Consider the following 14,075-nt stretch of genomic DNA (forward strand, 5'->3'; position numbering starts at 1 on the left):
TGCTGGCTCCCAAACTTTCAAGCTACAGCCTGGAGTTGACATCTACCAGGACCTATGTGAATCCTTAAGCAAGGGCGATAGTCCTTTTTAATGCTGTTTGCGTCCTGCTACTGAAGAACTGGGGATTGAAGGTGATGTCGACAATTTTGGCATTGAATGTCCAGGTAGGGCAAACTTGATCTGATTCATGTTTGAACTCATTGCTTTATAGATATACCTGAGAACTCGTTTGAAACATCACAAAGTGATGTTCATTCCAGCTCACCTACTTATCCATGGCCATCTCTAGCGGTACATTTGTTATTTTACCTTTTTTCTCTCATTAAAACCATGCCAATTTTACCCAGATGTTTGCAACTGATTTACTTTTTAGTTCACCCCGACTTCAATTTTCTCAAGCTCAGCAAAAGGCCATCTTATCCTGGGCAAATGAATTGTTGGCGCACAATGTTCCAACACTCTACGCATTGAAAAAATGCCAGGACAAAATTTGCAACCTGGTATGCAACCCCACCAAAAAGAAGACTACCAATTCTGGCAATATTTTCTATCCAAATTTGGTGGGTAAAGCAATTGCAAAGGTAGGTATTCTTTTCATTATGTGTCAGCACATTTAATTCCACCCCATACTTTGCAGGACTATTCTAACCCGATAACCAGGCACATAATGCAAGACTATCCTGAAGAAGGCGACGGTACCATGTCTCAGGTCCATCATGGGAATAAGATGCTACTTGACCTCCCTCCCTCCCTCGCTGTACCTTCTATCCTCGTCAATGGCAAGATATACATCATCAACGAACTCCTGCAACAAATCAATAGCACCTACTTTATCCCCAAGAAACTTTTTCAGTCTCGAGCTGAGGAGGGTAATGTTGAGATTCTAGCCATTGGCCACTCTGTGATGCCATCTGAGGTATGCCTGCTTTGATGTTAATTACTAATAAAAAATTACTGACAGATATTTACCAAATGTAGGCTGGTTTTATTGTTGATCCAGGGAGGGTTATAGGACCTACATCTACATTTACGCGGACATTCATCAAAATACAGACTGACCCGTTGGAATTTTCAGGCCTTACAGGTAAGCTTTGTGTGAGGCAACGATAAACTATAACAAAAACGAAACCTGTCTCCTTCTGCACTTGCAGGGAGTAAGGGGTTCAATGAGCTTGAGGTCGACAGACGCTAGTAAATATAGCGAGTAGAGGACTTTGAGAGGTAAGCTTCAAAGGTTCTTGTTGAGGAGTAAAGCGGGTAAACTCAGTAATAGAAAACTAAGGAGCCATACATGAATAGGTAAGGCTTTATATAGTGAACTGTTCGTTCCTCAGACCCAAAGGAGAATATACAAAAAGTGGTCTGAGGAATCAATCGACCAATAAGAAAAAGGGAGAGTAACTATTGTATGACTTTTGACTTGATTAATCAGCAGGTGAGAGACTTGTACTAATAATAGAGGATTGTCACGCGTGTTCAGGAACTGTATCCTCATAATGAGGTACGATCCTGAATAAGGTGTTATTAGTATAACCAGACTTTACTGAGGCTTGGAGCTGGTTGGCGAGATGCCTACTACCAGTCCTTACTCTGTGTGCTGGCTGGCTGGGAGCGATACCCAGTCTCTGATCTGTGATATAAAATGGTAGCGATGGTTAAGAAAGCCTGTGAGGGCTATGAGAAGTAAAACGGCAAAGGATACCTCTAGCCCTAGAGCCAGAGGTGTAATGGGAAAAGCATTCGAGAACCAAGACATAGCGAAGATAAGAAAATAATGAAATGGTCCTTACACTTTGCCCTACTAACAATTTTTTCGATCTTCTAACTAGATTGCGGCTTAGATTCATCTGCACACTTTGCCACTCAAATGCCTAACCCTCTGTTGGTGCTCACAGTCCCACTGATAGTCTTCATGGATGACGTGTTGGGAAATGTTTCAAAGCAATGGAATAAGCATCACGTAGTGTACCTCTCTAATGCCTCCATGCCTCAGGAGATGTTAGAAAAAGAGTTTTGTGTCCGGTTTGTTTCATCCTCACCACACGCTGCACCAATGGAGTTGATGAAATGGGTCACCAAATCTATCTGGTCAGTAATGATCTAACTACACTATAATCTTTATATCAAACACATCAAACACAGTGAAGCAGCAGATTTTGGTGTTATTACTTGGGACTGCCGGTATGACCAAGAAACTATGTTACTACTTTATATCTTTTTTGTTGCAGGAGACAACCCCATGCACGCCGAGGAATGTAGCCATTCAGGTCTCAAAAGATTGTTCAACAACTGCTTGCACTGGGCAAGCAGTTGCAGAAGCGTGAAGCTGGAAAGCCTGCTTTACCTGAATCTGAAGTGCGCCAGCAATTGGAACAGAAACCTGAAACATTACTGCACGATTCTACGCTTGACAACCATATTAGCCCATTGTCAGGCATGCCAGCTGTGGATATACATCAAGACACTCCCACGGAGATTTTGCACACTGTATTATTGGGGGTAGTAAAGTATTCTTGGGGACAAACAGTCTGGCTGCTTGATAAATCACACTTGCTAACTACTTTACAGACAGGGCTTGAATCCATCAGCAAGGACGGCCTTAATTCAGTACAACTTGGGGCAGAATACATATGTCGTTTCAAGAGCAGTCTCATTGGCAAACATTTCAAAAGTTTGGCCCAGGTAATGCTGTATATTATATATGACCTAGTTTCTCAAGATGTCCTGGATGCTTGGAGTGTCATTGGCAACTTGGTAATATTTTTGTAGCACACAAAAATAGATCACACTGAGAAGTATTTGGTGAATCCCATTACAATTTATTTGCAGGCTTAAACATAAACACTTACACAAAAAACCATAGGCTCAACTCTCGTGAACCATCGAAGACTTCTCAAATATCACAGCAAAATGCGCGCCAAGTATTCTGATCACACAACCAAAGTTTCATTTTCTCCTTCACTTACCAGCCTTCATACGCAGATTTGGTCCTGCTTTACTCTTCCCAACTGAATGATATAAATCATTCAACCATGTATTCCGCCTTTCTTCAGTTTACAGCAACTGCAAAGCTCCTAGCCGGGATAGCTGCCAATCCTTTGCATCACAAGATGCCATCAAACACATTGCTACAGGGGGGTACTGGTGTGACTCTGCAACTGGAAACTGGCTCAGTGCAGGTCATGTGATACAAAACTACATTGCTAACCACCCAGAGCAACAACGGCTATTGGGTCTTCATTCAAATACCAAGAAAGTAGCTGGTTCAGCCAGGTTTATTGCAACAGCACCAGGGAAACTGCCCGAGAGTATCCTCTGGCAATCAACACGCTCATCAAATATTTACATCAAGTGTCAATGTAGCACCACAGTCAATCAACCTAGGTTGTTGAAGGCATCAACATTCATCACACAGAATGGCGACGAAGCAAAACTTGGGAGCCATGTAGTCATCTCCTCACCGTCTAATGGAGCCAACCCCTGTGTTGGCAAAGTAGAAGAGATTCTTGTAACTGAGAAGAAGCCCAGAGTGGCCGCTTATATAGCCGTTACTTATCTAGAGTTCCAGCCCTTTTTATACAGCAAACTTCAAATACCTATCCTGCGGATTACAGAAGCACAGAACATTCTAACTGCTGAAGTAAGCTTATTGTGATCCTCGCTACTATTACACTGACCACCAGGAAGAACTTCGTGTGTACAGTTAATGTTCTCCATGACTGTATTACTGCAAACTGTAGCAACACTGCCATGGTGCCTGTGTATCAAGAATACAGCGAGACCACAAAAATTACCCAAGTGGTTGTGCACAAGCAATTTAATCAATATTTTTTAAATGTTTACTCACTACATAATTGTAAACACATTTATCTGGTAGTTCCCTCTCAACTTTGCACCAAAACTCCTCGGGTAAACAATGTTGAAGAGGTCTGACTTAATGCAGCAAAGCTTATACATGAAAAGAAGGCTGCTCAAGGTGTTGAAGAGCAAGACACAATTGGCTCTCTCGACAGTCAAGGAGTCGTAATACCAACACCGGCCTTTGATTGTACACCAAGTAGATGAGGAACTAAAAAAGGAAATAGTAATAGCAATAGGCTGCCAAAGAATAGTCGTGCAGTGCCCGTCTCTCCACAACTCAATTTGCCATTCCAGCCCATGCCCTCAAACATTCCATTCAGCTCTTGTTTCCATTGACACCACAATCTGTCCCACCTTCTCACCAGAATAACCATAGTCACAATCTGTATCCTCTCCTAACTTCTTTGCAACATCCTGGCCCATCTCACTACCAGCATGATCATAGTTACAATCCTTTGCCCATCCAGAACTCTACACCGGGTTCTGGTCCATCTCAGTTCTTGCACTATCGTCATCATCTTGTTTAATTGAGAATTTCTGGGAAGTGTCTAGCCACTTGCTGAGAGCTAACAGGGACAGAACTAGATTCCAGTATGAGTAACTAAAGAATAGGAATACTGGACTCTGCAATACTAGTCCGAAGTTTTGTAAACAACGGTAAACAAATCAGCCACAAAGGCGAAATTATAGAATGTTTAGTGAATACTGAACAATAGAGCAAAAAGAATAAAGAGGAAAGTGATTTAGAAAGACAGGAAAATAGATAGCACAACTAGGTGCAGAATCACCAAAACTAACACATCTTCCTTCTGTACCAAATTCACCTCTACAACCGAGTCATCTACACTACCAGCATCATCTTAATGCATATCCAGGACTGCATTCAACACTACAACATAGACTTTCTCATTTTCCGCATCATCAGCTGCCTGCACCAAATCCCTTGCCTGTGCCGAATCCCTATCTACACAGTAACCAGTCCCAAACAACTTCACTCCATTCATATTCACCATTCCAGCCTATGCCCCATTCTTATTATCACAACTCCAGCTAACACTTGCATGTTTCACCCTGTTAAGTATTATTTCTCTTATTGTTTGGGGGCCTCACAAGATGAATGCTTTGCTTGTCTCTGTGTTTGCGGAGACATGGAGCTTGAAGTGTATCGCTTATGTCTGAGTTTTTCCCAACCCTTTTTGAAGCTTTTTCGCTTGCCATTGTCCTCTGAGCTTGCTGTGTCACTGATCTTTTCTGGTATGGCAGGTCAATTGTCTTTTCTTGTACAATTCAAGCATCAACAGGTTACAGATGGGCTTGCAAGAAGAGGGGGGAGTTCTCCTCCAGACTCCCCATCAAACTTGGGTGACAACCTTTCACTGAGCCCTCCAAGGACTCCTGGGGCATTCCCAACTTGTTTGACTCGTCCCCAATCCGACTCAGCGGATGAGTTCAATCCAACCAGCATCAAGCGTCTCAAAGGGCTGGGAGTGGAGCTAAGCAAAAGTTACAAGCTCCCTCCACGCAGCTTAGATAATTTTGCAGAGGCAAGTAACCTTAGTAATTCTACGTTAATATTGATGGTGATAATTGTCTTTACAAGTTGGGAAGTACAGTAAAAATGTTACTCAACATAAAAGGCCATCTTCTGGCAATGGACACTATTGGTCGGGGGTCCTAACGAGACAAAGCTATGGAAATGTTGGACTCGGCTGATTTTAGGGTATATTTTTTCTTCTTTTAATTCAGGAAGATTTAATTGTTAACTACTTAGAAACTGTTGAATGACCGTCTACGAGCATGCTTGTTCTCTCCAAACCTCACAGCTTATGTGACAGATCTGGGAGACCACATTTTTGTGAGTGGATTTTGTAGAACTTTTTTTGGTTTCTAACGTCTTGGATAGGAATTTTTGGAGAAAAACCCGAATGTCTTCAAGTTCAAACAGGAATTCCTTCACGATCCCAAAATGTGAAGTAAACTGGCGTCATTAATTAAAGATTTACTGACATTGGCAAGAGGAAACATAAAACCAAAGGTCAGTATTTAATAAATGCGTAGTTAAACAAGGACTAATTCTATTTGATTCTAGCTAAGGACCAGCATCCAGAAGAAACAGGAAATTGCCACTTTGACAAAAGCACTCATTCTGCCGGGAATGATGGAGATAACTATGGCGCACCGGGTGAGGATTGCCTTCTTAGTAAGTCGCTCTCACATAGGTCACTACAGCACGCTCACTGATGTATAGTGTACCTCCCTGGTTGAGTTTCACAGGATTATTGCATCACAAGGCTCCAACCAAGACACTCCCCATGACCATGAAGAAGCCAGTAGTGACAATGGTGATGGCAACCAATTTGAAGGCAGAGCTACAACTCCAATGAGCAAGCGGGACATAGAAGAGACGGACAGCAAGACAAGGTTGCCCTGCTTATGGAAGGATTAACAATTCTGGGTATACGTCAACCAGTTGCTTGGGGGGGTTCAGGAACATGGAAAGAAGGGGACTAGTTCTACTGAGGAATGGGAAGATAATGTAAAAGAGTGAGTTGTTTAGCTGTTGTGTTTGTGTGACAGTGATTTCACCCTTGTTACAACTTCTTCACTGAAACTCTCCAAGTCAACATGGCAACCTATGCTGAGCCAGGGAGACTGGTCCCTCCGGTTGACACAGTGAGCATTGAATGGCAGAGGATGATTCATGCTCAGTTAATCTGGTGATCACGGTCTCCCCATTTGTTTGACTATTCTACTGTTCTTTTATCTCCCTTGTGTCTGCCATATTGTTATTTACAGTCATTTGTTTTGTTCTTTTGTTCAGTCATTCATGGCACTAACAGTAGTATCATATTGTCTCACTTGAGAATCTAATGTTATCATCATGTTCTTGCTATATGGTGTGAAACAGTCATTTTTATTTGACAATGTGGGATGAACACTTGTACAAAATATTGTCTGACAGCGGGTGCAGCAAGCAACACTGCAGATGCCTTTTCAATACCATCTTATGGTAAAGCAGGTGATGCTGCAAACACTTCACAAAGGGTTGAAACATTCTATGGGGGAAACCGTTGCTAAACGACTTCCCCAACTTATCACCACTTGTATTCTCTGCACATTAAACAGAGGCCCCAGAGATGTGGCTCTGACATTGGCTGTTACAATTAACGTACCAGTACCTACTTACACTTCACCTTTTCGTACTTTTACTTTTCTTTTCCAAAGTCACATGACTGATCAATTGGCCATGTACTTTACTTTACATTTTCGGACTTTTCATAAGTCACATGACCAATCATGTGACACATCACCTGATCAGTGTCTAGGCTCACCATGTGACTGGTCACATGCTAAACATTGGACTTTAAACTTTATTTACAACTGTACAGTACCTCATGTATTTTAGTATATATACAGGAGCAATACATGGGGAGGGACTTCCCACTCGTCTGGCTCAGCTTGCAGTTGCAAGGAACTGTTTCGATGTTTAAGTTATAGCTGAGTGCACAATGAGATCTGCTACAAAAATTCTTGTTGTGTCATGCAGAGTGGACACCTCCCACCTGCTCAGAGTTCATTCAGCCTAAGGTGAGCTGAACTAAGTTCAAAGCGCCAATGCTTGATACTCACCTAATCTAGCAGATTGAGACCAGGCCTTTGAACAGGCTGGAAACTGATAGAGTGAATCGCGGTGCACAGGCCAACCTGCAAGAGCAGAGAAGTAAGTATACTAACAATAGATTTGCTTAAACTATGTGGGTGATGAGGGTACATGTGCATATATCTGAAACAAAAATATCCAGGAGCGAGTTATGCAGCAACATACTACAAACAATAAAATGGAACCTATATTACTAGTACAAGCCCAGCTTAATACAGAACGGCAGCAACCCTCCTTAACAGTAAACAAGTTCCACTGGTACTCAAAATTAGTAAGTGAACATCTCAAGTATCATAACATTAATGGCGCACTCACTGGTACTGACAGCAAATCCTCCCAGCAAGACACAAATTTTGGTAAGTACTCTAAATCAGTAAGTGATTATCTCAAATCTTGTAATATCGGCAATATGCTCACTGGCACTAACAGCAGATCTGCTGACTCCCTGCAGCAAGTGTGACAACACCAACAAGATACAGTCTTGGGGCACTGGAGCACAATGAAAACAACACTCAAAAGAAGAGAAAGAGGTGGGATTGGTTACCCATTTGGTAGGAACAAGTTAGTTGTTGGTAGACAACAGGAGGACTCGCTGAGTCCTTCCCCATGTATTGCTCCTGTATATATACTAAAATACATGAGGTACTGTACATATGTAAATAAAGTTTAAAGTCCAATGTTTAGCATGTGACCAGTCACATGGTGAGCCTAGACACTGGTCAGGTGATGTGTCACATGACCGGTCATGTGACCAGTCACATAATGAGTCTAGACACTGGTCATGTGACTTGGAAAAAGTAAAAGTAAAAGTACGAAAAGTGAAGCGTAAGTAAGTACTGGTACGTCAATCACAACAGCAAGTAGGTCACAACATATGTTAAATTCCATCCCTAACTCCTCAACAATCCTAGTAACCCTACTGCGGCCAACACAAGCTTGCTCTAAACATCAAAAGGCACTATGGTGGTGAGCTGATTAAAAACTCAAGACACAACTAAATATAATCAGGCCCTACTAATCCACTGCGGCCCCCCACTTCCTCCTTTTCATCCAGGTCATGTTATCCCACAGCAACCCCAAACTCGTACTTCTTCCCAATTATGACTTTAACTCAAAATGATATCATTCCAGGAATTTGGCTCAGATGGTAAGTCTTCTGCATTACCAGAACCACTCCAATTGGGCTTGTTACTTGGACTTGTAATTCTATCAACTTACTTTAGATCTCCTCGGGCCACAATACAAAATGGATAACCCTACAAGTATAATTGATTTGCTGTGACTCAGGCCATTCTAGCAACGAGAAAAGATCTACTGGATATATCCCCGGCTTAGCCAGTTTTCAAGATTATTGCCACTTTGGGTGCATCAAGGACAGCACAGCTGGTAAACCATTTATACGGGCTGACTTTATGATGGGCAACCATACATTATATTAGTCCAACTATCACTTCACCAGTCACATTGGACAACCCAAAATTCATGTCCGAACCAGCACATATACCCCAAACCGCAGTCAATTCTACGCAATATGACTCGGTCAATCTCACTGGTATAATACCCACATCTGGCTTCCACCCAAACCTTTTTGATGAAGTCATCCAAAACCTTTGCAATTGTTGCAACAAGGAGCAGGTTCAAATCATAGCTGAAAATGTATTTGGCATAGGGTTTATACTTCCCCATGGTGAGCCCTGGAATTATCTCTTTCTATTTTATTTCTGATCATGGTGTATCAGAATACACACAGCTCCTTGCAGGTTTGACCTCAAACATAGTAGACCCAAGTCCGAATTCCGGGCTGTTAACATTGTGCGCAATGTAGATCTGCTATCTATTGCAGAATCTTTGTTAGATGCCAATGGTAACCCAGATGTTACGAGGGGGTTTAGCAATATTAATGGCCAGTGTCAACACTTTTTTGTTCCATTGCTAATGATTGACTGCATTCCAGACTTTTGCCCAACTAACCCCAAACTAGCACTCCAGGACCCACCATCTGCTAACAAACACCAAAATTTAGCGCAAGATTTGGCACAACATTGTCATAGAACTTTTACATGGAAATACTGGACACCTTTTGCAATATCATCAAAAATTCTGCTGCCACAGTTGCCTACAATCACACCTGCTACTTCCCCCGGATCTGCAAGCCCCACCACTGCACAGGCCACTCAACTTAACAAATGGCAGGCAATACTAGGTACGTCAATCCTAACTCTGTTACTCCCATCCCACGTATTGCTACAATAGCTAATTCTTGATCGTTAACAGATTGGGATTTGGGTAATTGGTATGAAGGAATCCTAGTAAACCCCCATGGTATGTCCCCAGCTTTAAAACAGGGTGCGCCATTATAGCTTATATTTGCTTCACACAGAAACAATACAATCACTGGTTATATTCCGGGATGTTTCCCCTGGATGGTATATCGTGCAAGTTACAGCGGTCAAATTTGTGAACCTCAGACTCACATACTATGTATGTTAAGAAGGGGGCTCTCCACAAGCTAATCAGTTCATCTATTGACAATAGCATTGCATGGCATGTGCAGAGAAATGGTTCAATTAATCTGGAAACTAACAGTAAGTCTATGGTCTATCTATACAAAGTTTGAAACTCACACGTAAAGCAGTATTTGTCCTGAGGTCTGATGTTGTTTGCAACCCAGGGTTGGAAGTATTCTGTCTCTTCTGTATCACACTGATGTCCAGGGTTCAGTATCTTGTCCATGGTGTATCCTATGTTGAACCCAGTGTTGTATTCCTTCAACTCAACCAGTCTACACGGGCTATAAAAACAGATTCTCACCAGCTGCTTCAATGGGATCCTAATATTGGGTATGGTATTTTCCATCAGCGTACCAATGCACCCGAGTTGAGTGACGCCCCTTCCTGCACCTGTTAGTGATCCCATCATTAACTCACAATCATTGCAGGTGCCAATGACAGGGACTATTGTATGCTATTTCAAGCGTCCTGCATTTCAACATCTACTAGACCAGATGTTTTTGAACCAGAAGTCAACACAATTCATGGAGTGGCATGAAGAGGCTGGAGACTGGCTTCCCCTCCATCATGTCACCAAAAAAACTGTTGCCAACCTTAGTGCAATGGTAAGTCATGTGCCTGTTGTATGGTTTGTTCTTTGCTGATAGTCTTGTTTACAGACAGCATTATATTTTGAGGAGTACACAAATGATACTCAAAGACCCTTTTTTCTCAATATTCTTACCAATAGAGGTTCTCAAAGATGTAGGGATTTTAGTGGGCACATTTTGAGATTTTTTGATAGTATTCTTCCTAACTCGCTGATTGAGAGATATTGTGCTGATCCAGATAACATTCCTGAGTCACCCCTTGCAGCTGCTTTATTGTTCCTCATTCATGGAGAATTTGAATATTATTAGCTTGTATGTCGCTTATCTTGGATCCACATTACATTTGTTTTCCTATGGGCAAGTGTCCTCCTACCTGTACAGTGACTCCAAAAACCCTTTCCATGTTGACTCTGGGTGTCATGCATGAAGCATACCATCAAATAGCTTGAGAGTTGTACTTAGCTTTGGTGGAGTTATAAATAGTACATACTCTTAGCTATAAAATTGCCCCATAGGTCATGTGATATGGTTCACATGCTATGGCTGATTCAAAACAGAAACACCGTGGAAAGGGTTTTTTCAGTTTTGAACTGATGAGTAGAACCTTAGTTAAAACATTGAATATTTGCCATTATATGTTGGTACAAACAAAAATATATATGCAATTGGTATGTATGGGCTTAAAAGAAAATTCACACACTTCTGATTCTCAACCACCATCATGGTCAAATCCCTCTCTTTTACTCAAAAAAGCTCTATCCTTTTATTGCTTGATGTTGGCTACTCTGGTGAAGCCATTGCCAAGCAGACTGGTGTTAGCCCTTCTACTATATCCAAACTTTGCTCCAAAGAGCATTCTACCCTACCTAAAAGCCATTCAAGGTCATCCTTTCAAGCTTTCCCCTACCAATATTTGGCATACCCAATGTCTTATTACCTATGGAAAAGCTGAAAATGCTGTTAAAGTGACCAAAGCCCTACCAGCATCATCAACTAGCCCCTTTCATCCAATACTGTTTGCCTTCATTTGAAGAAATCTGGTATAAAGGATGTGGTAAAGTCCAAACACCCCCTTCTCTCTACTAGGCATTACAAAGCTTGTTTGGATTTTGCCTATGCTCACAAGGATTGGACTCTGGAGGACTGGAAAAGAGTAATATGATATGCTGAGACTAAAATCAATTGCCTAGGGTCAGATGGAGACAAATAAGCATGGAAAAGGGTAAGTAAGGGGCTTAGTAATAAGCTGGTAGATGGAATTCTCAAGTTTGGAGGACATGCCTTAATGATGTGGTGCTGTATGACTTGGAAAGAAGTTGAATTTGCTACCAAGATTGATGGTAGGATTGATGGGGACCTTTACCTTCAAATTTTTGAGGATGAGCTCCAAAAAACCTTTGAGTATTATTATCTCAATCCTTATAAAAGTATCTTTTAGCAGGATAATAACCCCAAGCATATCTGCAGGAAGGTCAAGGACTAGCTAGAGGAACAAGCATTCAACACTATGGTTTGCCTTCACAGTCTCCTGACCTAAATTCTACTGAATATCTTAAGAGGAGGCTTGCAGGGTATGAAAACCCCCCCCATATGATTCATGAATTGTGGGAAAGGACTAAGTGGAGTAGGAGAAGATACGGAGTGTCAGAAATTAATTAAAAGTATGCCTAGAAAGATTCAGGCAGTGTTTAGGGAAAAAGAAGGCTATACCAAGTACTGATAATATCCAAATACCTGTTTCGATGCAAAAGTGAAAAAACCCTTTCCATGGTGTTGCTGTTTTAAATCAACCATATCACATGACCTATGGGGCAATTTTATAGCCAAGAGTATGTGCTATTTATAACTCCACCAGAGCTAAGTGCAATTTTCAAGCTATTTGATGTTATGCTTCATGCATGACACCCAGAGTCAATATGGAAAGGTTTTTTGAGGTCACTGTATTTACCCCTCTGGAGCAGCAAGGACCTTATGCCTGGTGAAAACATGTAATGCTCAGTTTGCTTTCCATTAAAAATACCAATTGTGCTAGCTTGCAGATGTTGCAGCAATTACCAGTTGGGATATTTGTTTAATATATTACTGATTAGCACCAACTTGAATTCCACCAAACACAAAGCTGAGCAATACATCTTCTGTTATAGTACCTGGACTTTTGAATATTATTGACAAGGCTTTTTGTCGGCAGGTAGTGTTGGAATTGTCAAGGTCAAAGCCTGGGCCTTGTTTGTGCAATTGAGTGTTGATATCCAAGAGCTAGTAGCTCAGTTGGTTAGAGCACACCATATATAGGCAGAGTCCCGGGTTCAATCCCCGGCTGATCCAGGTTTGATGAATAGGTCCTGTTTCTGTAAGCATTGAAGGACTTCTTGCACAATCCTATCATGTTCAGCCTCATTGTCTGACTTTGTAAATATTAATAAATTGTCAATGTAAATGATGACACAGTTTTCCATATCCGCAAAGATCTCATTGATTATGCTCTGAAAGGTTGCCGGTGAATTGGTCAACCAAAAGAACATGACAAGGGGTTCAAAGGATCCTCAGTGGCACATGAACATGGCTTTTCAAGCATCTTCTTCTTTGATGCATACATTATTGTACTCCCATCTGAGGTCCATCTTTGTTAAGATCTTGGCACTAGCCAATTTGTCTACTAGCTGACTGATCAAAGGCAGTGGATATGCATTTTTAACCATGTACTGATTTAAGTAACAATAGTCCATAATCATACACTTTTTACCATGCCAAACTCAGATCTTTGGATAAGATTGATGATGATGATGAGGTAAAACCTGAGGAAGAGATTAAGAGGCTGGTACCTCCAGAGTACCATGACTTCTAGAAAGTCTTTTCAAACATAAATCTGAATGCTTCCTAGAGGCTAAGCCTTGGGACCATGCTATATATTTGAAGGACAGCTTCAAACCACAAAAGGGACACATGATTATGATTCCTCTCTCTCTGCACCAGAAAGAAATGAGGTTTCTAGCTCCATAGATGAACAGCTTAGGAAGGATTATATCAGACTTTCCAAGAGCCCTATAATGTCTCTGGTGTTCTTCATTTCTAAAAAGGATAAATATGACCAGTGTTTATCCTTTTGTTAAGCTCAGTTCGATGGATGTGACTCAGCTTACCCAAGTTATTACACTCCTGAGGGCAATGTGACAATGTGACAACCCCTGTTTGCCAGTCAATCTCAGGATTTTGTTTAAATAGCCAGGTCCAGCCTAAGATTAAATTAATTTTCCCTAGTTGGGTAGCTTTGGCAGTGACTTGTTCCCTGTGTCCCTGATACTCAACAACAAAGGAACATTCGTGTGTAATGTAGCCACCTGTGTTAAGTGTACCGTTAATGTTATAGACAGGAATAGATACATCTAATTTTACAAAGGGGAGTCCGACTTGCTCTGCCCATACCCGATCTATGAAGATGCTGTTGACGCCTGA

At 41.5% G+C, this 14,075-nt stretch overlaps 3 protein-coding genes across 3 annotated transcripts; all 3 read left to right on the forward strand.

Annotated features, from left to right (window-relative positions):
* Window positions 1-275: 275 nt before the first annotated feature.
* On the forward strand, window positions 276-3,913 carry SERLADRAFT_404741 (uncharacterized protein; the record flags this gene model as incomplete). Its single annotated transcript, XM_007312495.1, has 12 exons — window positions 276-291; window positions 400-581; window positions 638-916; window positions 979-1,084; window positions 1,830-2,088; window positions 2,143-2,181; window positions 2,268-2,507; window positions 2,569-2,682; window positions 2,864-2,921; window positions 3,054-3,179; window positions 3,416-3,640; window positions 3,878-3,913. 12 exons carry the CDS (start codon window positions 276-278, stop codon window positions 3,911-3,913), a joined length of 1,680 nt encoding a protein of 559 aa, XP_007312557.1.
* Window positions 3,914-5,551: 1,638 nt separating this feature from the next.
* SERLADRAFT_404742 (uncharacterized protein) lies at window positions 5,552-10,803 on the forward strand (the record flags this gene model as incomplete). Its single annotated transcript, XM_007312496.1, has 27 exons — window positions 5,552-5,581; window positions 5,633-5,716; window positions 5,765-5,829; window positions 5,859-5,896; window positions 5,951-6,061; window positions 6,136-6,203; window positions 6,332-6,405; window positions 6,439-6,534; window positions 6,658-6,668; window positions 6,824-6,880; window positions 7,409-7,449; window positions 7,501-7,582; window positions 7,720-7,793; window positions 7,850-7,878; window positions 8,654-8,669; window positions 8,820-8,908; window positions 8,962-9,209; window positions 9,262-9,282; window positions 9,366-9,386; window positions 9,477-9,725; window positions 9,797-9,844; window positions 9,903-10,003; window positions 10,077-10,107; window positions 10,326-10,424; window positions 10,461-10,481; window positions 10,522-10,637; window positions 10,696-10,803. 27 exons carry the CDS (start codon window positions 5,552-5,554, stop codon window positions 10,801-10,803), a joined length of 2,028 nt encoding a protein of 675 aa, XP_007312558.1.
* A 2,776-nt stretch (window positions 10,804-13,579) lies between these two features.
* On the forward strand, window positions 13,580-13,732 carry SERLADRAFT_344970 (uncharacterized protein; the record flags this gene model as incomplete). The annotated part of the gene is made up of 1 exon (XM_007312497.1): window positions 13,580-13,732. A coding segment is annotated over one exon (153 nt), but the record flags the coding sequence as incomplete, so codon positions are not given.
* Between the last annotated feature and the right edge of the window lie 343 nt (window positions 13,733-14,075).

This window comes from Serpula lacrymans (assembly GCF_000218685.1).
Source record: "Serpula lacrymans var. lacrymans S7.9 unplaced genomic scaffold SERLAscaffold_1, whole genome shotgun sequence".
Lineage (NCBI taxonomy): Eukaryota > Fungi > Basidiomycota > Agaricomycetes > Boletales > Serpulaceae > Serpula > Serpula lacrymans.